We start from the raw sequence: 25,297 nt of genomic DNA on the forward strand, positions 1-25,297 counted from the left end.
GGACCTCTGCCTGTGTCTAGAGGAGGGGCCGTGTTTTTACTCGCGTTTGTAGACGCTTTTAGTAAACATGTCTATTTAAAGTCTTTAAAAAGAGCAACTACGTTTACCATTTTACGTTGTTTGAACAACTATATTGAAATTATAGGTAAACCTAAGGTTTTATTATCGGATAACGGAACACAGTTTACGAGCAAGTCCTGGTTAAAAGCGCTAAGGGAGAAAGATATTAAGGTTTCTCATACGTCCGTGTATTATCCGCAAGGAAACCAGACGGAAAGGGTAAATAGAGAGATCGGTCGGTTGTTGAGATTGTTGTGCCATGATAGGCACACCAAATGGGCATGTGTATTAGATCAAATTGAGTCATATCTTAATAATGTGATTCATGGTAGTACCGGGTACAGTCCGAATGTTTTGCATTTTGGAAGGGAAAAAGAAAATTTATTTTTTAAGCTTTTTGATTATCCAGCGGACAGAATCACCCAAAGCAGAGAACAAAAGTTAGAGTTAGCTCTAAACCGGCTAAAAACAAAGGCAGAAAAAAGGAAGATTCGACATGAGAGGGGTAAAAATATAATAACGTTTAAGGTGGGTGACCGTGTTTTGGTTAGGACTCACCCAATTTCTTCAGCAGAAAATCGCACTATCAAGAAAATGTTCTTGTTGTTTGAAGGGCCCTATACAGTTATAAGAATCAGGGGTCCGAACTCCTACGAGGTCGAAAATGAATTCGGAGACAAGTCTGTTCAAAATGTTTTTAATTTAAGGCCCTTCCACAATATTGTTGAGGAAATTTAGATATTAAGTTAACTTGTTAAACTAGTATAAAGTAGATTAAGGAATAGGTTAGATTAGTGCAGTGAAAAGGTAAAATGTGTCGTAGTGCGCGTATCGCAGTGTCCTCTCGTGTAGTCCTCTAGGTAACAAACAACCCGGGTAGAGAAAGTTTTAATTTAAGAGTAAGAGTTTGGTGACATATTGATGGTATTGAATTGGTTCAGGGTAGATCGCAATTCAATAGGGGGGCTATGTAACATATGTCCCCTAATTATCGGATACAGCGGCAACATGGTTGCGCCGTATGTTGCGAGTGTTCGGGGAAGGAGAACCAGATACGATCGAGAGACGACGAGCTGGGAGGGGAACAGGCAGAAAGCTGTTGACTGCGAGAGGTTTCGCGTCAGGGGCCCAACTGTTTTTGGGCTGTTCACCTGCTTGGGAACTGGTTTGAGACTCTGGGAAATATAGAAGGCGTCGCCGTCATTAAAATATAAACTCGTCGTTGGTTCGAGATTGGCGTTATTGGCTTAGCACATCTATTTCTTTGGGAGTTAAACCTGGGAGCCTGGAGGAAAGTGAGAGTGAGATAAAACAATGACTTGGGACCTGTAAGGTTAGTGTTAGAATTACAGTTGAGACGCTCATAGTTTTAAGGATTACCTTTAATTAGTTTTCGTTAATAAAACTTTACATGAACTGATGACTGTTTATTTATAAAATTATATACCCACGGCTCCGAAGTGTAAGGAGTCTATTGCACTATATACATATTAGAAAGACTCTGCATCACCTATTTACTTTATACTTTCTATAATGGACCCTAAACTGTCAACAAAAATATCGAACCGTTCATGTAAATTATTATTGATATAATTCTGACATATTATATTAATAGGGGATTTAAATAAAATAATCTAAAATGCCTAGAGTTTATTCTTGATACCCGAAAATTTAAACCAGCCAAAAGGGTGGGACAGTCAATCTTGTTATGAATAATGTTATATAAGAATTTTATGGAAAGAATTTTTCTTCTTTTTGCTAAGGGTATAATATTAAATTTATTTAAGTATTAGACTATCCAAACCTCTGGCTGGGAAGACAACTTCCTCTCTAAACCAGAGATTGATTTCATAAACTTGTGCTGAATGTGCTCAATATCATCTATCAGGTAGCTATGAATTGGGTAGCAAATTAGAGATCCGTATTCTATTTTTGAGCGTATGTAAGAGATGAAAAGTAGTTTTAAAGTATTAATATTTTCAAAGTGCCGACAGTCTCGATAAATAAAACCCAACAATTTGGCAGTCAGAAACAATTTTTGCTACATGCTTGTCGAAACTTAATTTCGCATCATAAGTAATTCACAGATCAATCGCCTCATCCACTCTGGCTAACACAATATTATTTGCTCAATATTATTTGCAACAGTTTTGTAGAAAATGAGAGAATAGAGCATTTATTAACATTTAAATATAGTCTATTGACATTGCACGAGAATTACTGTATTAAGATTTACCTGAAGGAATTCGCAATCGTTTTCAGTATCTATTTTTGTGAACAATTTTATATCATCCGCAAACAGTAAACTCTGGCAAGACAGTAATTTGGCAAGATCGTTTATAAATAATGTGGGCAATAGGCCCTAACAAAACGCAAATACAATCTTTAACGGCAAGACTTAGTACTCCATCGGTACCCGAGGTCAACTTACTTTTTAGTTTATTAGAGGCGGTAACAATTTTATCTTAATACGTGAAATTCCTTTCTTATTCTGCACATAGTTTCATAGAGTCTACATTAATGCGATTTTCGGCTGTTCGAGAAAATTCTAAAAAAGCAATCCTAATTTGTTCTTTAATATTGCTTCGAACTATATTAAACTGATTTTCATAATAATGATAAATAGAGTTTAGTATTTCTTGAGTTTTTTCTGAATTAAATTCTTTAATTTGTAATTTTTTATGATATCAGTATTAAACCATACTGGAAATTTATATTTTTTAACGATTTTAAGCGGAACTGCTCTATGTAATATTTCATTAAGTGTACTGTAAAAGCTGTCGCAAGATACATTAGGATCTAAAGAGGCAAACACCTCCTGCCAGTCAGCAGCTTCAATTAAGCTATATAACATGGGATAATTAGCACGTCTAAAATTAAAACAATTCTGTACCAGTAAATTGTGGGTGAAATTATTAGTCTGAGGTAATTTACCCTTAAAATTCATAATTAATGAAGGATGATACGAATCACATTCAACAAAAAAAAACTACTCAAATGAACTTCACACTCAGACAAATTGGGTCAATCACCTCCTCACCTCCAGCTAACCTCACTTTAATATGTCAAATGGGAACCCCCATCGTGTGATACATCATAGTAAGGAGCGTAAAATTCTCTATTCAACGGTACCAAAACAAATAAAATCGGTAAATGTGTAAGCAAATAGTTAGCGAAAATGTCTAGAAATAATGAATATTTTATTTACGCCAAACTTTGGTATTTTAAATGAATACTTTTAGTGTGGTACCTACATCATTTTAAAATTCTTAAATTTTTTTATAATAGATCATCAAAAAAAAAATACAAGCAATTTAGAAGTTAAAATGTGTGGTAACAAACAGTACATTTAGTTCAAGCAAATTATTAATTTTTTTAAGTAAAGAATGTGTACCGTTATTTGCGAGAAAAAAAAGAGTGTCTTCAAATTTTTTGCAAAAATCTTTGCAGTCTTATAACTTTGTATGTGTATTTGTTTCACTTATATTTTTTGCGAAACCTACCTAATAGGTACAAAAAACACTGCAATACCTTACATTTTTAAGGCGTTTAAAAAGCAGGCGATTTATTACTGTTAAAACTTTTGAGAACTTTACTGAGAGCATTTAATGAAAGGTATCAAGATAAAAACGTGAGCCATAAATACGTATTAGAATTGATACGAACATTTGAAGAGACGGGATCGATTTGCAATAAGAAAAAATATGAAAATAGAGTTGTCGATGAAGCATGCCAAGTTGAAGTACTAGGACTATTTGCTATGGATCCAACTTTGTCTATACCAAAGGCCGCAAAACTAACAAATATTTCCACTGGTTCCGTACATAAAGTTCAGTTAAAAAAAAAAAGTTCTTTCCTTATAAAATTCATATTTTTCATGAACTCGGAGAAGATGATTTTGATAAAAGAATTCAATTTTGTGAAGTGATGTGCCAGCGAATTGACGACGATCCCCATTTATTGAAGAACATTTGCTTCAGTGACGAATCGACCTTTTTTTTAAATGGCCTGGTGAACAGACATAACTGTAGATACTGGGATAATGAAAATCCGCATGTTTTTCGGGAAGGCCATACCTAATATCCCCAAAAAATTAATGTTTGAGCAGGAATTTATGGGAATGAAATAATCGGGCCATTTTTTTTGGAAGAAAATTTGACTGGCGAAATTTATTTAAACCTTTTAGAAAATGCAATCTATGGAAAATCAAGTAGATCAACATGGTGCTATATTATTGAATGCTATATTATATTATTGAAACTAATATACATTTTCAGCAGGATGGAGCTCTTGCGCACTACACTTTGGTAGTTTGAGAGTGGCTTGATGAAAATTTTCGAGAAAAGTGGATTGGCAGATGTGGTGCAATCGAATGGCCTGCGCGGTCTCCGGACCTAACCCTACTAGACTTTTTTCTTTGGGGCTACTTAAAAAGCAAAGTTTATAAAACACCACCTGAGAGTATTGAGAATTTAAAAAATAGAATATTTCAAGAATGCAGAGAAACTAGCGGGCGGACCCTTGCCAATGTTCGTAAGGAGTTTGAAAATAGGCTTTTTTATTGTCTTGCTAATAACGGCGCGCATATTGAACATTTAATAAAATAAATTTGTTAAACTAATTAAATTTGTTTTTCTAACCTACCGATTTACACTTTAATTGCTTCTTGGTCAATCAATTTTATTTTTTTTACAACCATTGATAGCATAATAAATGCCCTTTAAAATAATGTATCACACCATGGGGTAGCAATTTGACATACCGAAGTTTGGCGTAAATAAAATATTCATTATTTCTAGACATTTTCGCTAACTATTTGCTTACACATTTACCGATTTCATTTTTTTTGGTACCGTTGAATAGAGAATTTTACGCTCCTTACTATGATGTATCACACTATGGGGGTTCCCATTTGACATATTAAAGTGAGGTTAGCTGGAGGTGAGGAGGTGATTGACAGAACATCAGTAAATGCATAATTAGACGTCCCCCTGTATATCTAATTTAACGTGTTTTTTTTTTTTTTAAGAAAGTTATTAAGGGTGGATCGTTTTGAAATGAAAGCACTGTATAAAAAAACATTGGTAGCATTTACCTTAAGCAAATAATGCTTTCGAAAAAAAGTCAGTCTCTTTGACCTGTTTACAATTCTTCAATTATTTTTAATATTCTGACGTAGTCTGCGTAAGTTCAAAATGTCTATTAGGTCCGAAGTTTCTCGTTATTCCGAATAGTCTAGTAGAACGTCGGCAGCTTCCTCGGCCTCCTGGTTAGTTACTATTTTGACTGATACCCTCTCATCATGATTTTCTTTTTGATTCTCATTTTCGGATGAATCAGATTGTGACATGCCGGGCCGGATTCTATGACGCTTCCATCTTTCTCTAGCGTCAATATTTTGTAAAAAGCTTTTGAAAGCTTCTCTTTCACTCCACCCCATAAATTTGCAACTGTTAAAATGGCGTCCTTGATCGTAAACGAATTTTCAAAAAACATCAGATCATCTTCATCCAACAACTTCATCATTCAAGTTCTCCTCGGTAGAACCATTTTATTGTCTTAACTCTTTCTTAACTCTTTGAGCCATCAGTTGAGTCTCTTGGTTGAATGTTATGTCAATTACATGAACATTTGGTTTCCATCATCAGTCTTAAAAGTGCCTCATTGAAAAGAGAATGCGAATTAACCAGAAGGATAAGCGCCTTTTGTGGCAATTTTTCAATTTTCAAATGAGACTTAGGATAGTTAGGACTTTTTATAGAACCAATCTTGGAAGATGTCACAAGTTATCCAGGCAGATTATAATAGTGAACTGGGAAACTATGCGGTTTATTTTTAGAAGCGCGAGGATTCTTTGATCTCCAATCACAGCCAGCTTCAGTCTCTGGATGCCAGAAGCTTTGATACAACACAACATTGTTATGCGGTCTGGTCTTACTTGCAGCTATGGCTTTTGTAGGTATCACTCGCCAATATAACCCTGTTCGTCGGCGTAATAAATTTAAGAAAGTTCTAGATTATTTTCTATAATTATAGATTACAGCTCATAGCAAAATTTCACCATCGCTTCTCCCTAGGCACTGACCTTTTCGCCTTGACTGGCACTCGAGAATCCCGTGATGTTGTTTGAATCTATGCAACCAACCCCTTGCATTTAAAGATTCTTTGACTTTTAAGTCTTCATGAAAAATCTCTGCTTGCCTAGAACACATTACATCATCACATTACATCATTGATACGCCCTCCGATCTTTTCTGCAAACCACTTGGAAAGTGCTTCATCGTCGTTGTTGACAAGTAAATCCTTTCAATGATTTTCGTGCAGATATGTTCTTAAAAGGGACAGACTGAGATATGAAATTTTGTAGTTTCACTTTGTTTTTATTGACATCGCAGCCCGGATAACCCGGGCACGGATAATCGGGGTTCTACTCTACATTGAAAAAATTTCCTATTCAATTCTGATTATTTTTTCTACGTTTATCTTTAGACCTTTTGCGGACTAGAGAAAACAACAAAATCACTTTTGAGATTTATAGAAAACCTTCTCGACGGACAACATTATCCAGTTTGATTCTAATTCCCCCTATTCTCATAAATTTGCTGCCTTTTTCTACCGGTTATTTAAAATACCATTACTTTCAAAAAGAGTTAGCTACAATTAAGTAAATTGCAGCAAATAATGGGTTTCCATTAAGCATAATTAATAAAATTTATTTTAAATTTTTTAACAAATACAAGCTCTCATCATTTAATTTATAACACAAGCATTAAAAATTCTTGATTTCATTGCCTCACTTATTTTGGTGGTATCTTCTCCCGATTGGCTACATTTTTTAAAAATTATAATTTACAGATAGCATTTAAAATTTCTAACACATTATTTAACAAGCTTGTAAACATTAAAGATAAGAGAGAGCCGTTAACCCAATCAGAAGTTTACTCACTTAACTGCGGGGACTGTAATGCCGTTTAAATTGGCAGTCTGGAAGAAAAATAATAACGAGAGTGCAGGAGCACTTAAGAGAATGCAAGAGCACAAAGATACGGAAATCACCGAAACTAACCATTTATTGTCTTCAAAACACTTTCCTTCCATCCCGGAAAATGCAAAAATCCTTCATGAGTGCCTCAAAGAGAGATGCTTGACTTATTAGAGAAGTTGTAGATCACAAGGGCAAAAAGGAGTCCTGTACTGTCTTGTGTAAATGTTTATGTATTATGTTTTTTACCTTTGAACCACATTTAATTTTTAACAATCTTAATCACGACCTGCATAGCACGTAAGTTTAGCGCTTGCCTACAAACCCGATGGTCGCTGGTTCAATTCTCGACCAAGTTATATTTTATTTTTTATTTTTTCCTTTATTTCCGTTCTCCCGTTCAACTTAACCTCATTCTGCTTGTTTTGTTTACTTTTATTTTATTTAGCTCTAAAACCGGATATAATGTGAACGTCAGCAATATTTTTTGTATATTTATTTTTTATTTAAACTAAAATGTTTGTGGTGTTAAACGAATAGTTTTACCGGTAAGTCGTATCTCAACATTGTAATTCGTGTCTATGCATTATTGTTTTTTATACTAAAGTTGCTTGCTAAAGAACTATTACACATGTAATAATTTTTAAAAAATAAACATAATCTGAGACCATTGGCTTTGTGTTCCTTCAATCTCTGAATTTCTAAGTAACATTGTTAATATTATTAAAGATGAGGCCTGGCTCGAAGACAAAAACATCATTTACGCATGTTTGAATTGGGTTTTTTTGACTCTAGTGATTTCCATCTTTTCAAGGATATCCAATGTGGAGGTGAGAGCAATAATTATGGGAATTAATAAATATATCTGAGATATTGAGGTATTAAATGAAGGAAAAATGAACGTACTATAGGTTGCTGATTTCTTTCTTCTATAACATATACATTTGTGCTGCTTGTCACTTTTGTTACCGGCCGGTATTCTTGCGATACTTTTGGTAAATAAGGAATGAGGAATTTCGGCGTTAGAGAACAGACATACATACTTTTAAATATAGAGTTCATTCAAAATTTACTTGGAGAATTAAGACCAATACGAATATTAAAATAATTAATTTAAATAATGCTAATGCCATTACTGAACATCCAGCTTTCTACCTACGTTTGTGACACTGCTAATTAATCGACGCATTTTTAGGAACCGATAAATTGTGTCGGTTTCTGTAACACTAGTATCCCTACATTTATTTAGAAAATGGAGGTGCTCTTGTACCCTAGTTAACACTTTTCTTCCTAACTGTCCTACATAAACAGCAGAACAATCTGCATATTGCAGGCAATATACACCAGATTTAGAGATAGGGTCTGATTTGTCTTCAATAAGTTCTTTTTAAGTGAATTAGTTGTCTTAAAAACTATAATAACAAAAGATCTAAAAAATCTGGCTACTTGGAAAATACCACCAAAATAGCTTTAAACATCTAAAATTTTTTTGAAAATAATAATGAATTGAATACGCGGAATAAATTAATATATGAATATCATATTTCAATTTAAGTTGTAAATTATTAATGGACTTGTACGAAAATTAGTGAGAATAGTACAATTTTCAATTATTGTGTTATAATAAATAATTTATAATCTCTGGCTCTTGAAGGAATTTTATCTCGTCATTCAAGAATAGCAATGGACGAGCGGTATTTCGAATGCCAGGGGTTAATTTGCTACAATATTGATGATATTATATACAATTAAATCAAAATGGTTTGGCATTCGAATACACATCCCATTTATAAATATAAACAATTTGTAGGTCATCTCAAAACAGACTTTTCTTAGGTACATATAATTGTGCAAAGTCACAAATGAAAAAACTATAATTTTTTTTAAGTGTTAAGCTTCCTTCATAACACTTTTTTATTCATAATAAATTCATACAGTTTTTCACCTTATTTGTTTAATAATTTTAGATACAGGTAGAATCAAAAACCTAACAACTTTTTGAAACTGATTATGAAAATTTTTTAGATTATATTTGTAACTAAGTGTAAGTAATGTAATATTGAAACATTATTGAGCGTATTGTTGAAAATACTAGGTAGTTTCTTGCAGTGGTAGCCCACTCAGTAGATATTTAAAGAGTAATGATTGATATACTTTTTTGTTTGTGAATATATTTTAGTTTTAGTAAAACTAGTTAAGTTAAATTATGTTATGCACGATTTAGTTAAATTTTCTTTTTCAGACCAAAGAACTAAATACGATTCTAAGCGACATTATTGACCACATGTCGCCTAATCGTATTTCCGAAAAATATACGTGTGAACTCAGGAAAATTGTCCAGAAAATTATGCAGTATTCCACTGATTTTGAGTCATTGCTAGCGATGGTAATAGATAAAATATATAGAATATTTGCTTAGCAATATAATAAAATTAATTGCTTTAGGAATCTTTTTTGCCATTTCTTGACCTATTCCATGAGGAGTCAATAAAAGTAGAAATCTGCAAACTAGTTTTAACATCAAATTTTTTGATGGATCAAAAAACAAATGACCCTGTGATAATTAATGCCCTAATGTTTCTAGCTGGGGTGCTGCATGATTCTGTAAACGCTTTAAGCCCAGAAGATGAAATCAGGTATATATAAGACATAATTTTTACGAAATTATTAACCGCTTAATTCATTAAATAGGCAAATCGGCGAAATTTTATGTAACGTCGCAAGATGCGTGGACTATGGTAGAAATTTTGAACAGCAGCTGCATTTCTATGTTGACGCGAGAGGTAGTTTTGCTAATTTAGATGTTGTATTAGCACAGTTGGTTCAGGTAAGTGTACTGATCAAATTTGCTTAATCCATAATAGTCTTTTTTTACAGTCTGCGAACTTTTTATCGGCTAATACAAGGCAAATAGTTAAGGGTCACCATACGAAAAGAACGGCCGATTTCGTGCGGGCATGTTCGGCCTATTGTTTTATCACAATACCGTCAATAGAATCTCCAAAAGTTAGGTTGAAACTTTACTTGCTTTCTGGACAGGTAGCGTTGTATAACCACTGCCTTGGCCAAGGTAAATAAATACCAAAAAAATCAATTATCAATTAGAAATTAATTATTGCGTATTTTTAGCTGACGCATGCTTTAAAGCCGTCCTCTCCGTCATTCCAGAGCTGCCTTTAAATAACGAAAACGAGTCTTTTTTACACTTATTTATTCAACAATTTTTGTCAATATTATTGGTAGTACCAGACAATCCGGAGAGAGGCATTTTATCCCTGGTTCGATCCTTGGTTAACGTTTTACGAAGCTTAGCATGGAATCAACAGAACTGCATTTTAGGTTATTTATATGTAAATATTGTAGACTTATTGGCTAGTATGACTCAGGATGTGTTTCCCTATCATGTTGATGGAGTAGAGTCAAACGACAGTCTATGGGGCGCAGATTCAAGATTCATTAAAGAATTGGACAGTATGATTTCAGTTATTATAGGGGAACTTCTTGGCCTATTAAAAGAGCTAGGGGCGTGTAGAAAACAGTCCCAAATCGCTATCGAGTTGTTTATTAGAATTTGTATTAGAGCAGGTGATTGCTACAAAGTAATTTTGAGTTCATCGGCATAAAATGGTTTTTTTTTTAGATTTGAGTGCTCCCCAGACCTTTTCTTTGGCGCTGAATCTATGGAATTTGGCGCTTAAAAATGTATATGCTGAGACCAAATACATTGTAAGTTTAGCAAGCAAGTTTTTACTTTAACATTTTCTAACTTCAGAAGAGTTGCCTTTAAAATAAATTGTGGGATGTTAAGAGTTCTTTAAATATATCCATGTAGTTAAAGCAATCCAACCAACACTAAGTCACAAGTGCTTATTTATTACATATAGATATCGTCGCTTCAGAGTAACACTAAGATCTGTAAAAAAAAAATAATAGCTTACATAGCTTTTTTAGCTTCATATTTGTGTACTTGTCGACAAAAAATAAATAAAGAAATAACTAAAAATTCCTACTGTTGCACAAAAACACAGTTTTCATCTTAAAAAATGCAAAAATTAACAATTTTAGATTTTTCATAAAAAAGGAAGACAACAAAAATGAAATAAATTAACTTATTAACCCAAAAAATTAGCAAGAATTGTAACTGAAAGTTAATCAGAATCATCGAAATAGTGGCACTAGCGTATGCAGAGAGTGACCTAGAAAAATCATGGTATTTCTTTGGTATAAAATTATCATTGCACAAACTTCTTGCAAAATCTTCTAGTGTTTATATTGTTAAATTTTAGTTTGTATGAAGTCTTGTAAAAAAAATTATTTGGTTAGCTTTTCTTTAGTTTAATTATTTTTATTTTATTCAAAATAACTTTTTTACCGTTTTTATTGACACTAAAGTTAGTCCCCATTATTTTAGATATTTTTTTCCAGTGAAGAAAATCTTCAGTAGACATTTCATTAAATTTGAATGGATTTCCCTTTTTTAGCTGATTTGGAAATTGTCACCGGTTCAGATGGAACCAAATTAAATTGGGCCATTTTTAAGTGCTCTTGGTTTTCTTTTTCAATGCAGGAATGCATTGAATCGCCTTCATTTTCCTTGTGGCCATTGATAAAGCATTTATTATTAATTTTCTCTATGTCATAATTTTCGATAGTGTATAAATACATAGCCATCAAGAACATATTTTTATGTTGAGCTGTACAATTGTTACTATAAAATACAACTTTTTTTCGTAGGACATAGAAATTGAAAAATAAAATATGATATTTCATTGGCTGTCCTTTTGGCCTCTCCTTTGTGCCACATGTAGCAAAATCCTGATTTTTCTTTTATAATAAAAATCGTAAAATGGTAAAAGTTAAATTTAATTTTATAGCTTAATGAAGAAATGTTGCTATTAGGTAGTTGGGTAACAGTAGATTATAAATCATAGGAACACAACACGATAATATTATTGTTGTCTTCTAAAGCCAATTTTGTATCTTTTGCGTTTTCCAGATGAGACAAATTCTTTTCCTCTTGATGCTCTTGAAGTTCTTCTTTTTTTGCTTCTTTCTGTTCAGCACTTAAATTTATAAATGACTTGCAGACGGAGCATACATTTCTTTTGGCTCAAAAAATTAATAAATATGTTGTTTTAACAAAAGGACTGCTATTATTTAGAGATTTTCCCATGTGAAGTCTATACATAATGCTTAAGTTAAGCGATCCTTCCCTTCCCAAAAATTCCCGTTCTGCGGAATCCCTAAAATAATGGGATCTTTTCTGGGAAATCGATTTATATGTTTTATTACGTTCAATTAAATTTTCATCAACTTTAATTAGCTCGATTTACGTGCCTACTTTTATCTGTTTTTAAGAAACCAAATTTATTTAATTTTTTTAAAACAGTGTCAATCGAGCAGTTAAGAGATGTTACTTATAGCACAGATTTAGCTTTGTGCAGCTTTCCCAATCTGGAAACATATTTCTGTCCAGAATTTATGTTTTGCCTTTTCACGTTTTTTTCTATAAGTCTATTTTTTTCAGTCGCTTTCTATACTTGGGTTACTGAACAGATGGAGTGGTCACGTGATCGTTCTGCGCCGGTGGTGTGGCCTAGAGCCTCGATAGGGTTCATGACTTAGGGTTTTATTTAATTTTTATTAGTCGAGCGGCTTTAGATCGTTTTGGTTGAATTTTCTGCTATTCGAATATTTGAATCTTCGCAATATTGAAAAGTTGAGATTGTGTTTATTTTTTTGTTAATTTCTTTGTTAACAAATTAACATATTGGATTATTTAATATCAATCAAATATCAAATTAACATATTAAATTAATATATTGGATTTTCCATTCATCAAAAAGAAAAACAAAAATGTTGTTTTTTTAAATAATGTTACCTAAAAAATAATTTAAATTTTTTACATAATTATAAACATAATGTGTAAAAAATGTATTAAAATAAATGTAGTATTTGTTCCTTTTTTAAATAAGGAACAAATATATACTTATATTCAATCTATAAATTTAAATCTCACAGACCTACCAGCGCAGCCCCTAACTTGTTATTCCTTCTTTAATTTTAAAACACATATTTAAAAAAAGATAAAAGCTACTTAATTCTCAAAACCAGATTATGATCATAAAATTATATTTTATAATGGCCGGGTTCATCAGAAAAAAGAGCTCCCTGAGCGCTCGATTGTTGCTCAGGTATGACAATTTTGATTGGTCCTTACTATTATAAGCAAAACTTCCAGCGCTCAGGTAGCGCTCGGTTCTGATGAACCTGGCCAATTACACCCTAAATGTTTGACCTGGCACGATTACTTAAAAGGATTACCTATCCCTTTTCGGTAAACCCCAATATATTAACATAATTTTGCATAACAAAATACTTAAAAGGGATTATTACATCATTACCTGGCACAACCTTAAAATCGGTTTGGACCCATTTTACAGGCGACCGAATTATATTTAAAAAAAAGCTGCTTACAAAGCAAAGCTGTACGGTAAAATAATTTGAAATAAGTAGGCATAATTCTCCTTGTCTAAATCTGCCAAGGTTGCATCGATGGGCGGGCCTATATTTCGCGCACATCATTTACTCCATCTGTTCGGTAATCCGACTATAGTTCTTAAATGTGTATTCTTTTCTTATATTATCTTGTTTATTGGATACAAAATCAGGATCTTGCACGCTATCAACGAGTGAATCACTTACATCTTGATCGAAATTATCTTTGGCTTATCTGTAAAGTTATTTTTTTGTATCGATCTTTCTTCAAATTTTACACGTTAGTCAGCCTCTACATTGTCCATTGTCATCCGCTTCATCAAAATGTGGCTTTTCCAAACTGGCTTCCTACATGTTTCTTGCAAACTCGAAGTAGATGCTTCAGATTCAATTTAAACTACTAGAACAATATACCAAAAGAATAAACGTTCATAAAAGCTGTTCTAAATATAATCCTGATAAAACTACCGCGAAACCCATAAAAATATTATTAATTCATTTTATTTAGCCTTTTCTAATTTCTAAGACTTATTCGTATTGTCAAAATTCTGGTTTTCTACTAGTTGTGACATGTAGGGGTGTCTTACGAACTAGAGGTAGATTCCTCACTCATCATCACTCACATATAATTTTATAATAACCTTGAAAAAAGGTAAAAAAAAACAATAATTTTTAAATTAATTTGTTAAAAAACAGTAATTTGGCATTATAGATAATTAAATTTGAGTAAAAACTGGGTTAAGAAGTATTTAATAACTCAACTTAATATAATTAACTAAAATAATATGTTCGTTTCGTTTTTTCATCATAGACTGCAAATTAGTATTACGCTTTTTTAGTGGCTAAATACACTTCTGCAACTTAAACCTCCTGATCTACCCAGTTTTAGACAAACACAGAAAAACCCAATGATGTGTATTATATTAAATTGGGATGAATATTTAAGAGATATCTTAGTGTTGCATCAAATAAAGGCCATAATATGTAGTTATCTCAAAATAGCTTTTGTTTTGATGTCCTATTGTTGCTCTAAGGTGACGATATATGTTTTAGATGGACTAAGAAATTGGAATATTAATGTTCACAAGTTTTCACGCGCCGAGATGCCTACTCATATAATCGTTAACTCGGTATCATGTGCTCGGTGCAAAACCGTTAAATTCTTTTACGGATACGACTGGAGGCACTACTGTCGGACTATAATCCTTTAGTACAACTAAAAAGTTGTGTTGTGACTATATTTCTATTGGAGAAAGTTATGACATTTGAGGGATGAAAAGAATATCTATTATGTTCCCGTTATTTTATTTCTTTATTTATTTTTTGCAATCATTTCTCAATTTGAAAAAATCTATATGTTTTTAAGCCATATTTGGAAGTTTTCAAAGGCCTCGAATTTCTTTTTTAATCCAATATCTTTGAGTGCTGTGGACGGCATACGACTGCCATTAATTAGTAATAACGAATTTTCATATTTATTTTTGTTTAATTTTATTATATTAAAATTATTTTAAAAAATATTCGTAAATAATTTGTTACAAAAGTGAATTTAACTTCTATAACATTTGTGAGAAGTTGCAATGGGCGTCCATACGGCTGTCACATTCTTTTAAAAAGTATCTTAACAAATATTATAAGGAATAAATTATGTAACATCGCAACCAACAAGCTGCCAACAAGCGAAAAGGTACGAAGTCTTGTTCTTATTAATACCTTGTTTTAATAAGGTTAAATTGTTTTATTAAGGTTAATTGCCCAGAAATGATATTCAAATTCAAAAAAACATTTATTTGCGAAAGAAAAAATAATCAGAACGTCAATTATTAAATTTACAATGGAGACGAAAGGACTTATGCGATGCGCCCTTAGAAAATATATTTTAATTTGAACACAAATATATACTTTTTCCAATTAAAGAAAACGCAATGTGGATGCTAAAGGTAAGGGCAGGCGACGAACAGCTGAAAGTTCGCTGATACGCGGCTGTACGATGTTGGTCTTCTTTATAGCGATTAAAATATCTAGTATTGTGGGAGTGATCAAAAATATTAAATAGCTCTTTTAGGTGGTTGCCCAGTTTTGATAATGCGATAAATGAAACAGTATAAATGATATTTTCGCCTATTTTCCATATTTAGATAAGAGTGAAGATTAATAAAAGGAGTTATACGACTTCTGTATGAGATTCCATAAGAAAACCTCATACAGGCATTTTGCAGTTTTTGGATAGACTTAGAAATTGCACTAGTAATTGCATTATTATAAACTACATCGCAATAGTCAAACAAAGAAAGTATTAATGTATTACATAAGAATTATTTAGTTTTGGCTGGAATGTGACGCTTGACATTATGCAGACCCCTTAAACGCATATAAATTATAAGCAATGCTCAATTTTTATTTATGTGGGCTAAGAAGCTTAAGCTGCCATCAACAATTAATCCTAAATTTTTCGCTTCATCACTACTGATATATTTATATTTTGGATTTTTAGAGTATAGTTATTCGTTGCTACTTAGAGTTGAATTTTATTGGATCCTATAAAAAGAGCACATTATTTATTAGCATTCAATTTTACATTGTGTTTTTCAGCATATTTAGAAATGTTATCTAGATCATTATTAAATTGTGTTCCGAAAAGAGGTAACGAATTGGGACAAGCATACCATATACATATACATTCAAATCAGCATACTGCTGAAGTTTCGTATTATGTCAATTTTGTTTCCATATCAGCTACACACAAGTCTAGAACAGAGCTTTATCTATTTTAATAGATCTAAAACTATAGAAACAAAAACGAAAAAATGCATTAAATTAATATGCATATAATAATCCATAAAATAAAAACGAATTACAATGATGAAAATGCTAAAATGCACCATTTACATCTCTTGAAAAGCGCTCGTAATAATTATAACATAACTTATACTTTGATTGAGGTTCTCAGTAGTACGAAGTTCAGTTATCATTACACATGATCTCTTTAAGTTGTTTTTTTTAGATAGAACACATTTTTTAACAAAGACATCGATTTACGAACGACAATACGACGTGTCGAGGTTTTACTGCGGAAGGCATTTTTCGCCCCAGCCGCTCGCAGTAATTTATATCCGATTTGTTTATTTCAACTCCGAGTTTAGTTGACAACAATTGCAGTACGGTGTCCGAAATATTTTTGCGTATTTTCAGCGACGCCATGAAAAAGTATGCAATTGTGATTTGCGGATGTCTGGTACATTGATGAGTCAATCTATTGATCCACTTCCCTTTTAAGATCCTGCAAACATTGTTTAAGAAGCGTACAAGTACAAAGTACAAAGTCTATTGCCTAACTTAGTAAACTCGGACATTTTGTTAGAGGTGTTATTATTCGATTTTCCACTGAATTTATCACTCAGATTAGTTCTAAGCAGAAAGATCCATTGTAAACTTGGCCACCATATCTTCGATGCGCGCACTAGGGGAATATTACTAGAGGTACTGGTGCTTTCGAGTTTTGGAGAGGCCTTACTTTGTTTATTTCTTCTAGTCATGGTCAACACTAACTGTAAACAGCTTTAGATAAATTATATATCCGATAATGAGGGGAAATTTATAAAATGTACGGGACCGACACGAAGGATGTGTTACTTCACCCATACGCACTCTCTAAACAATGATATTAAATATTTTATAGTTTAATAGAAGTATATATTTCGTAGGAGAATGTGTATATAAAGATTACAAGTAGGGAAAGTCTTTATCTCCAAGAAAACTCTCTTTCTTGGAGATAAAGACTTCCACTATTTATCTATCTTTAAATATTTTAGTTTAATACGTGTCAAAATATTGTCCACTATTTTGTAGTCATACAGCCCGTTTATAAATTCTCCTTGAGGAAGTATTTTATAAAGAACTGAGTTAAGATGTCTAGACGGAGAAATCCAAAGGGTTCAAGTCAGGTGATCACCCCAGATATCTGAAAAATTTCAAAGAACCCAATGACAAAAAATTTATGCTCGTATGCGAAGCTAAAGTAGCGTTATAAAAGTGAGATTTGGGTTAGCATTTTTTTTAGATCCATCGTTTTTAAAATTCAGTTCATCTGGTCTTGAAAAATCAGTTAAAGTAAATTTTGTATGAGAGTTATTTCAACTTAAGAACTTTCCTTCTACTACACGTTTCAAACTTCTATTCGTGCTGTTTCCCATAAAATAGGTTAAATATTTGGCAAAATTATTGCACAATATTTTTATAGTTCTTGAACCTAAAAAGTTAATATTGAATCTACAATATCGAGCCTTTATACGCGTCAATATTCTCACAGAAGCAGGACCTCTTTTAAAATACATTATAGCTCTACCTATACAGCAAATGTTTGATGATCGACTAACGAACCGCTGCAGCTCTTGTAAAAGAAGTTCTTAAGCTAAAAAAGAAAATCATATCTTTATAATACAATAGGCTTTGTTGATGTACGTCGTCTGCTTCAGGTCCAAATAGACTGGAGGTAATTTATATTTCCTTTAGATAATTTAACCTTAAAAAAAGATGATTTTTCTCTTTATGAAAAATGAGCTCTGCGAATGAGCAGTTTGGAATTTCTTAGTTAGCTTTATAATCTAAAATCAACTAATACCTATAATCTATCATAATTTACTTTCCGAACAGGTATTACCAGCCTTAAATATATGCAGTATTTATATCATCAACCCCTCCTATTTGGAAAATTCAGGGGGTTGATGATTGTTAGATTTCTTAGTAAATATTTTTGTGATTGATTATTTTTCTTCTAGTGTAGGACACGAGAATATCTTAAAAATCGAAGCCTGGAGTTAGAAAACATACACTTACAGCAGTTGGTTGAGAAACTAAGCATTCCATCTAGATAGGGATTCATTTACTATTTATAGTCTTTTTTTTACACGTTTTATATTATGTATTTATATTCATTAACATTCACTGTTAATATATAGTCAAAATTATAAATGAGGTGTTCTTAGACTAAAAGTAGAGAGTAAAATAGTATATTATTTTTATTATTATTATTATTATTATTGATATACTTTATATATACTTTTATTTATTTCACATATTATATGTTAAAAAGTATCTGAATAAAGTGACCAATTTATTGCGGCATTTATTAATGCAATTTATTTTTTAAATTTGTATGTACGTTTTTTACAATTGTATATTTTGAATGAAAGCAGATTTTCTAGATTATAACAAGAAAAAGTTAGGCAAAGTTGATAAGCTACATATTTTTTCAACTTTGCTCACAGAACACTGGCTTAGCATTTAGCTATCACAAAACTTCTTACCTAAGTATAAATCACGTCTCCAGATATTCGAGAGTTCATTTAGTTACATTAAATATCCGATGAAGGGATATTCAGATACAATAGTATTGTTTGTCAGCATCTGTGACAACTAAAAAAAGGATGATGCATTCTTCTTCCTTTATGACAATATTTTAAAGCCATTTCTGTCTTCTCAACTAAAATTTACTACAAATGTTTACATTTATTACAAACTTTTTACACACGCTACGAAACACGATTACTTGCTACTACTCGAAATATGTATTTACAACTGGTTATTTCTGATTTAAATCTTGCGCCGATATTCTTCCAACTTCACTGCACGAAAATATCTGCCAGCGGCGAAGTGATTCCTGATATATATTCAGATGACTATTCCGGAAGTTTCGCTGACCTTAGAGAGTATTATTATATATAGAGATTATTATTATTATTATTATTGATATACTTTATATATACTTTTATTTATTTCACATATTATATGTTAAAAAGTATCTGAATAAAGTGACCAATTTATTGCGGCATTTATTAATGCAATTTATTTTTTAAATTTGTATGTACGTTTTTTACAATTGTATATTTTGAATGAAAGCAGATTTTCTAGATTATAACAAGAAAAAGTTAGGCAAAGTTGATAAGCTACATATTTTTTCAACTTTGCTCACAGAACACTGGCTTAGCATTTAGCTATCATAAAACTTCTTACCTAAGTATAAATCACGTCTCCAGATATTCGAGAGTTCATTTAGTTACATTAAATATCCGATGAAGGGATATTCAGATACAATAGTATTGTTTGTCAGCATCTGTGACAACTAAAAAAAGGATGATGCATTCTTCTTCCTTTATGACAATATTTTAAAGCCATTTCTGTCTTCTCAACTAAAATTTACTACAAATGTTTACATTTATTACAAACTTTTTACACACGCTACGAAACACGATTACTTGCTACTACTCGAAATATGTATTTACAACTGGTTATTTCTGATTTAAATCTTGCGCCGATATTCTTCCAACTTCACTGCACGAAAATATCTGCCAGCGGCGAAGTGATTCCTGATATATATTCAGATGACTATTCCGGAAGTTTCGCTGACCTTAGAGAGTATTATTATATATAGAGATTATTATTATTATTATTATTGATATACTTTATATATACTTTTATTTATTTCACATATTATATGTTAAAAAGTATCTGAATAAAGTGACCAATTTATTGCGGCATTTATTAATGCAATTTATTTTTTAAATTTGTATGTACGTTTTTTACAATTGTATATTTTGAATGAAAGCAGATTTTCTAGATTATAACAAGAAAAAGTTAGGCAAAGTTGATAAGCTACATATTTTTTCAACTTTGCTCACAGAACACTGGCTTAGCATTTAGCTATCATAAAACTTCTTACCTAAGTATAAATCACGTCTCCAGATATTCGAGAGTTCATTTAGTTACATTAAATATCCGATGAAGGGATATTCAGATACAATAGTATTGTTTGTCAGCATCTGTGACAACTAAAAAAAGGATGATGCACTCTTCTTCCTTTATGACAATATTTTAAAGCCATTTCTGTCTTCTCAACTAAAATTTACTACAAATGTTTACATTTATTACAAACTTTTTACACACGCTACGAAACACGATTACTTGCTACTACTCGAAATATGTATTTACAACTGGTTATTTCTGATTTAAATCTTGCGCCGATATTCTTCCAACTTCACTGCACGAAAATATCTGCCAGCGGCGAAGTGATTCCTGATATATATTCAGATGACTATTCCGGAAGTTTCGCTGACCCTAGAGAGATCGTACGGTGCGTCATTCCCGATTTATGGAGAATCAACTAGTTTCTCGGTGTTTACAATATCATTACAATACCAAAGAGATTTGTTTAGAATTTTGCATACTTCTATCATGAATTATTCCGGAACAAATTAAGCTATACTTAATTGGGTTGGGAGGGGCGGAAAGACTTCTTCACAAATAAAAATGCCAATCTTTTTTGTCAAGAGTTATGTATTGCGATGGGTTCACTCGCCATCATCAGACTCTTACACTACATGGATAAGCAATTTGATATTTGTAATATCAAATTGCTTTTTGTATAATTTGCATTAAGATTAAACAATTGACATTTAAGGATAATATACATATGTACAGGGTGTTACATAATAAGATGAAAGATTTAATAAACATATCTAGGAAGGTATTAACGATTTGTTTTTAAAAAAGGAAGTTTGAAGATTTTAACACCCTGTATTTCAAATGTTAAGGAGTTTAGAACATAGCTTTATTTGAACTGTTCTTCTTAAAATCACTTAAGGATTAACACCCTTAAGGATCAGCATCTTATTCTGTAACACCATGTATAATAGGATAACCATAAATAAAATAAATACCATAATTAGAGAACGAACGTCAAAAAAATTCAGCAGATTGAGGAAAAACAAGTGGACAAAGATATACGGATTATGTAAGGATATTTATACAGGCTGGGGAATTGATCATTACGCATAGAGAGGTACTTAAAGGCGAAATATGGCAATTTTTGTAAAATAACGGCCGCTATATCCCGCGGCAGCAACATCTGAAATTGTAATTTCGTCTATCCGCTAAAAGTTTGCGGATTAATTAATTTAATAAAAAGACCGTCAGCAAATAGCATACTTGTATTATGTAGTAAAATAATTTGGGATTGTCATTGTTATAAGATATGAAAACTGAAAATAAGTATGGAATAAAAAACGTACGTTTGTTAAAATTGCTTTTCAGAAATTTGAATTATCTTGCGTTTAGAATAGCGCGTCTGGTTGGTGCGTTTTTGTTTTGATAGATAATTTTTGAATATCTTGTTGTTTTTGTTTGTTGTTGTATTTTGCTTGCGTCTAAGTACGCAGCATATTTCAATTTTTGGCGATGAAGAAATGAACGATTTTAGCAATAGCAACAGTGCTGCAGAAGTAATCTCCCAAGAAGATGAGGACAGAAAAACAGCAAAAACCCTCTTCCTCATCCTCGTGTTCCAGGATGCAAGATTTTTTTTAGTAAGCGGCATCGTTTTCTCCAGGGCCCCCGTAACCGGGCACGCAACGCACGGGGCTTTTTGGTTTGGCCCCTTTCGGGTGGCGCCAAAACCAAAATTTTTTACCTCTACTCTACGACAACAACATTAAATTCAGGATAAAAAGACCTTTAGAATGAGGTATCGCTTGATCTCCTTCTAATTTACAAATTTGAAGGCAGCTCTCACCCTCACTCAGGGGTTGATACTGTGTAAACCTACTAAAATATGTGCGGAAAGTTTTGTAAGAATCGGTTGAGTAGAAGTAGTTCAAAAAACTATTGCAAGATTAAAAATATTCAATAAACAACTATACAGATCGAGCAATATTAAATTAAATCGTTTATTAACAATTAAACACTTATTTAAAATTTTAGTTAATATTTAAAAAAAAAAATTGTAATTAAAGAATTGTATTTTTTTAATCCAAATTCGAATAATATGCAGTTTTCGTAAATCGCCAAGCTTGTTTATAAACGTAAACACTTATCGAGCTGTAATAATTGGTCCAGACTTGCATATTTTGGTTGATCACGCTGCTTCACCTGTTCCTGCCCTTGAACTTGCACTTTTCTACGAGTACATTAACTCTCAGTGAAGACGTAGAATCCGTCGAACCTTCTGACTCAACAATAGAGGCTACAAGTGAAGATGAAACTGAAATGGGCCCTGAGATGACATGTACAATTCTTCTATCAGAGGATCCTCGTATGTGGCCTAGAACCATTAACAACGAGGAAGTCAGAAGGTTGGTTAAGCGAGACCTCCTTTGATAGGACGCAATTATCAACTTCCTACAAATCAAGATAAAAGAAAATTTTCAAGTATGTACTTTGTCAGAAAACTGGAGAATGGTGAAGCAACAGAGAGAATTTGGCTTGTTTATTCAGTTCGAAAAAACTCTATATTTTGCTTTTGTTGTAAGGTTTTCGGTAAAACTATCAATAATTTTTCTGATTCAAATGGTTTTCTGATTGGCAACACTTATCGTTGGCTATAAAAAGACATGAAACATCAATTGTACATAATGTTCATATGAATACATGGATGAGTTTGAAAAATATGTTAAAATTATCTATTACTGTAAACGATCATCATTTACGGGTTTTAGAAACCGAAAAAAATATTGGCATGATATTCTGGAAAGAATTCTTGTAGTCGTAAAATTTTTGTCCCGACAATGTCTAGCATTTCAGGGTTCTTCTAAAGTACTTTTTCAACCTGATAACGGAAATTTTCTTAAGGCTTTCGAGACGAGTTCCTCATTTGACCCTGTGATGAGAGAACATCTTAGTAGAGTGCAGAACTCCGAGGAAAATTCTCTAAAAAACTTATTATTAAGGCTATCAAATTTAAAACGAAATTGTAGAATTAATGTCTTCTAAAGTAAACAATAATATTTTAAATATGGACGCAATTCCAAATATGATTTAATAATCATGGACTGTACCTCAGATACAAGTCACACAGAACAAATAAGCCTTGTTTTGCGTGAACATTGCATGTGCTTAGAACATTGAAAGGCTTTCAATGTCCTAAGGTTATGTGGTGTTAAATCAAGATTGTAAAAAAGTTTAGAACAGATTCAAGATAGTTTTTTAGCTTTTAGCCCAATATTCGATTCTACAGGAAAAGGACTATTCATTTAAAAAATTGATTAAAACTTCTGTAAATATCCTTTATGCATGAGTATGTTTATTTTAGATGGTTCTCATAAACACAGTAATGAAATAATTTTCAATTTCTTTCAGTGTCCATTACAAGAAAAACATGTAGAGAGATATAATAATAATAATAATAATAGGCCTTTATTTTTAATTAAGCAAAGTTCAGCATATCTGTTATTAACCGAGCATATATACAAAATACATAACATTAAATTTACGTATTGGCAACTTAAGGTGCTAGGCAATGATACTTTTGTAATTATAAAGGACAAGCATAGGAATGACATTTTATGAATTCACTAAAAAATGTTGACATTCTATGGCGTAAGTACATTGCATTTACCAACTAACAATTTAAACTTGGCTAAGTCAATATTTTTTCTTAAATGTCAAAAATAATAGGTCCTACAGTTTGCGAAAAATATCAGTGTTGGCTAACTTAGGTAACAAATGGGAAAACGAACGTTGGAAAAGTTCTGTTTTATACCTAGGAACATCAAATAAATTATTAAAGCGCGTGTCTCTGTTATAAAAAGTATTTCTTTTATTAAGTTTATCAAACAGATTACCTGGACAGGAACTATCAAGTAACCGTTTTGCTAGGCAGCTCAGGTGAAGCCCCTGACGATCGCATATTTTCAACCAATCAAGTTCACTCCAATATTTTGTATTTTTTGAAGCCGGTATTTTGAATTTGTATTGGGAAAAGGCCAATAAACTGAGACACCACCATAATTGCAGTCTGATAAAAGAAGCGACTCCGTTAACTTTATTTTTAACTTTGTGATAATAATTTGCCTACTCTTGTACACATTTTTCAATGCACAGAAAGATTTTTGGACCACCTTGACAACCTGACTTTCAAACTTTAGGCTGTCATCAACAATAATACCCAAATTTTTGTATTTATCTACATTTGGCAATGGTATATTATTTAAAGTTATTATAACAATATCATTAACCCAGTCCTTGTTATGACTCTGTTAATGATAATGATAGTTTTCTTTTTGCATTTCGTTTATTATTTAGGTATGATTAAAAAGTACAATTTTTTTTTTAAACAAAGCTAAGTAAATAAATTGGTAAATGCGCTGGGAGATAGATATGCCCGGCGCATTCTCCATTTTTTTAATAGTTAGTTTCAATCTTTTTTTGCCTTGTAATGTGTAAATAAATAAATATTCATAAGAAAACGACATTTTAAAGAACTGTCGTAGCACCCCTCGTATTTATCTTTTAAAAAAAAAAGCTAAGTAAATGAATTGGTGAATGCCCTGGGAGATAAAAATGCCCGCCGCATTCACCAGTTTTTTTTAAGGTTTTTTTAATATTTTTTTTTTGCCCTGTAATGTGTAAAAAAAATTGTCTTAAGAAAACGACATTTTAAAGAACTGTCGCAGCTCACCTCGTATTTATCTTTTTAAACAAAGTTAAATAAATGAATTAGTGAATGCGCTGGGAGATAGAAATGCCCGCCGCATTCACCAGTTTTTTTTTTTATTATTTTTTATCTTTTTTTGACTTTTAACTAATATAAAAGAAAAGATAACACAACTTTTTTAATTTTCTGTGCATCAACGTATAGATTGGGTCGAACGACAAATAATAAATTATAAAATTAAAATGTCATTTTAAAAGTGAGATTGTATCATGAACTTGCCTTTAAACAAAAAAAGTAGTTTTCTGGTCTCTGACTGCACTGCATCACACACA

The 25,297-nt window shown here is 32.0% G+C and overlaps 1 protein-coding gene across 9 annotated transcripts in view; it reads left to right on the forward strand.

The window, feature by feature from the left end:
• The window catches only part of LOC126736581 (VPS35 endosomal protein-sorting factor-like), a 32,401-nt gene extending 13,733 nt beyond the window's left edge, over positions 1 to 18,668 (forward strand). For 4 of the 9 annotated variants that reach the window (XM_050440989.1, XM_050440988.1, XM_050440990.1 and 1 more), the window contains 7 exons: positions 9,285 to 9,428; positions 9,488 to 9,678; positions 9,734 to 9,869; positions 9,920 to 10,112; positions 10,172 to 10,627; positions 10,683 to 10,768; positions 18,319 to 18,668. In XM_050440989.1, the coding sequence (XP_050296946.1) occupies positions 9,285 to 9,428; positions 9,488 to 9,678; positions 9,734 to 9,869; positions 9,920 to 10,112; positions 10,172 to 10,627; positions 10,683 to 10,768; positions 18,319 to 18,414 (1,302 nt within the window). In that variant the 3' untranslated portion in view covers positions 18,415 to 18,668. Of the gene's footprint in view, positions 1 to 9,284; positions 9,429 to 9,487; positions 9,679 to 9,733; positions 9,870 to 9,919; positions 10,113 to 10,171; positions 10,628 to 10,682; positions 10,769 to 15,457; positions 15,494 to 15,678; positions 15,788 to 18,318 lie in introns of those variants that run through there. The other 5 variants (XR_007660700.1, XM_050440992.1, XM_050440991.1 and 2 more) reach the window with 5 other exon arrangements.
• Positions 18,669 to 25,297: the final 6,629 nt, after the last annotated feature.

This window comes from Anthonomus grandis, chromosome 5 (genome assembly GCF_022605725.1).
Source record: "Anthonomus grandis grandis chromosome 5, icAntGran1.3, whole genome shotgun sequence".
In the NCBI taxonomy this organism is placed as follows: domain Eukaryota; kingdom Metazoa; phylum Arthropoda; class Insecta; order Coleoptera; family Curculionidae; genus Anthonomus; species Anthonomus grandis.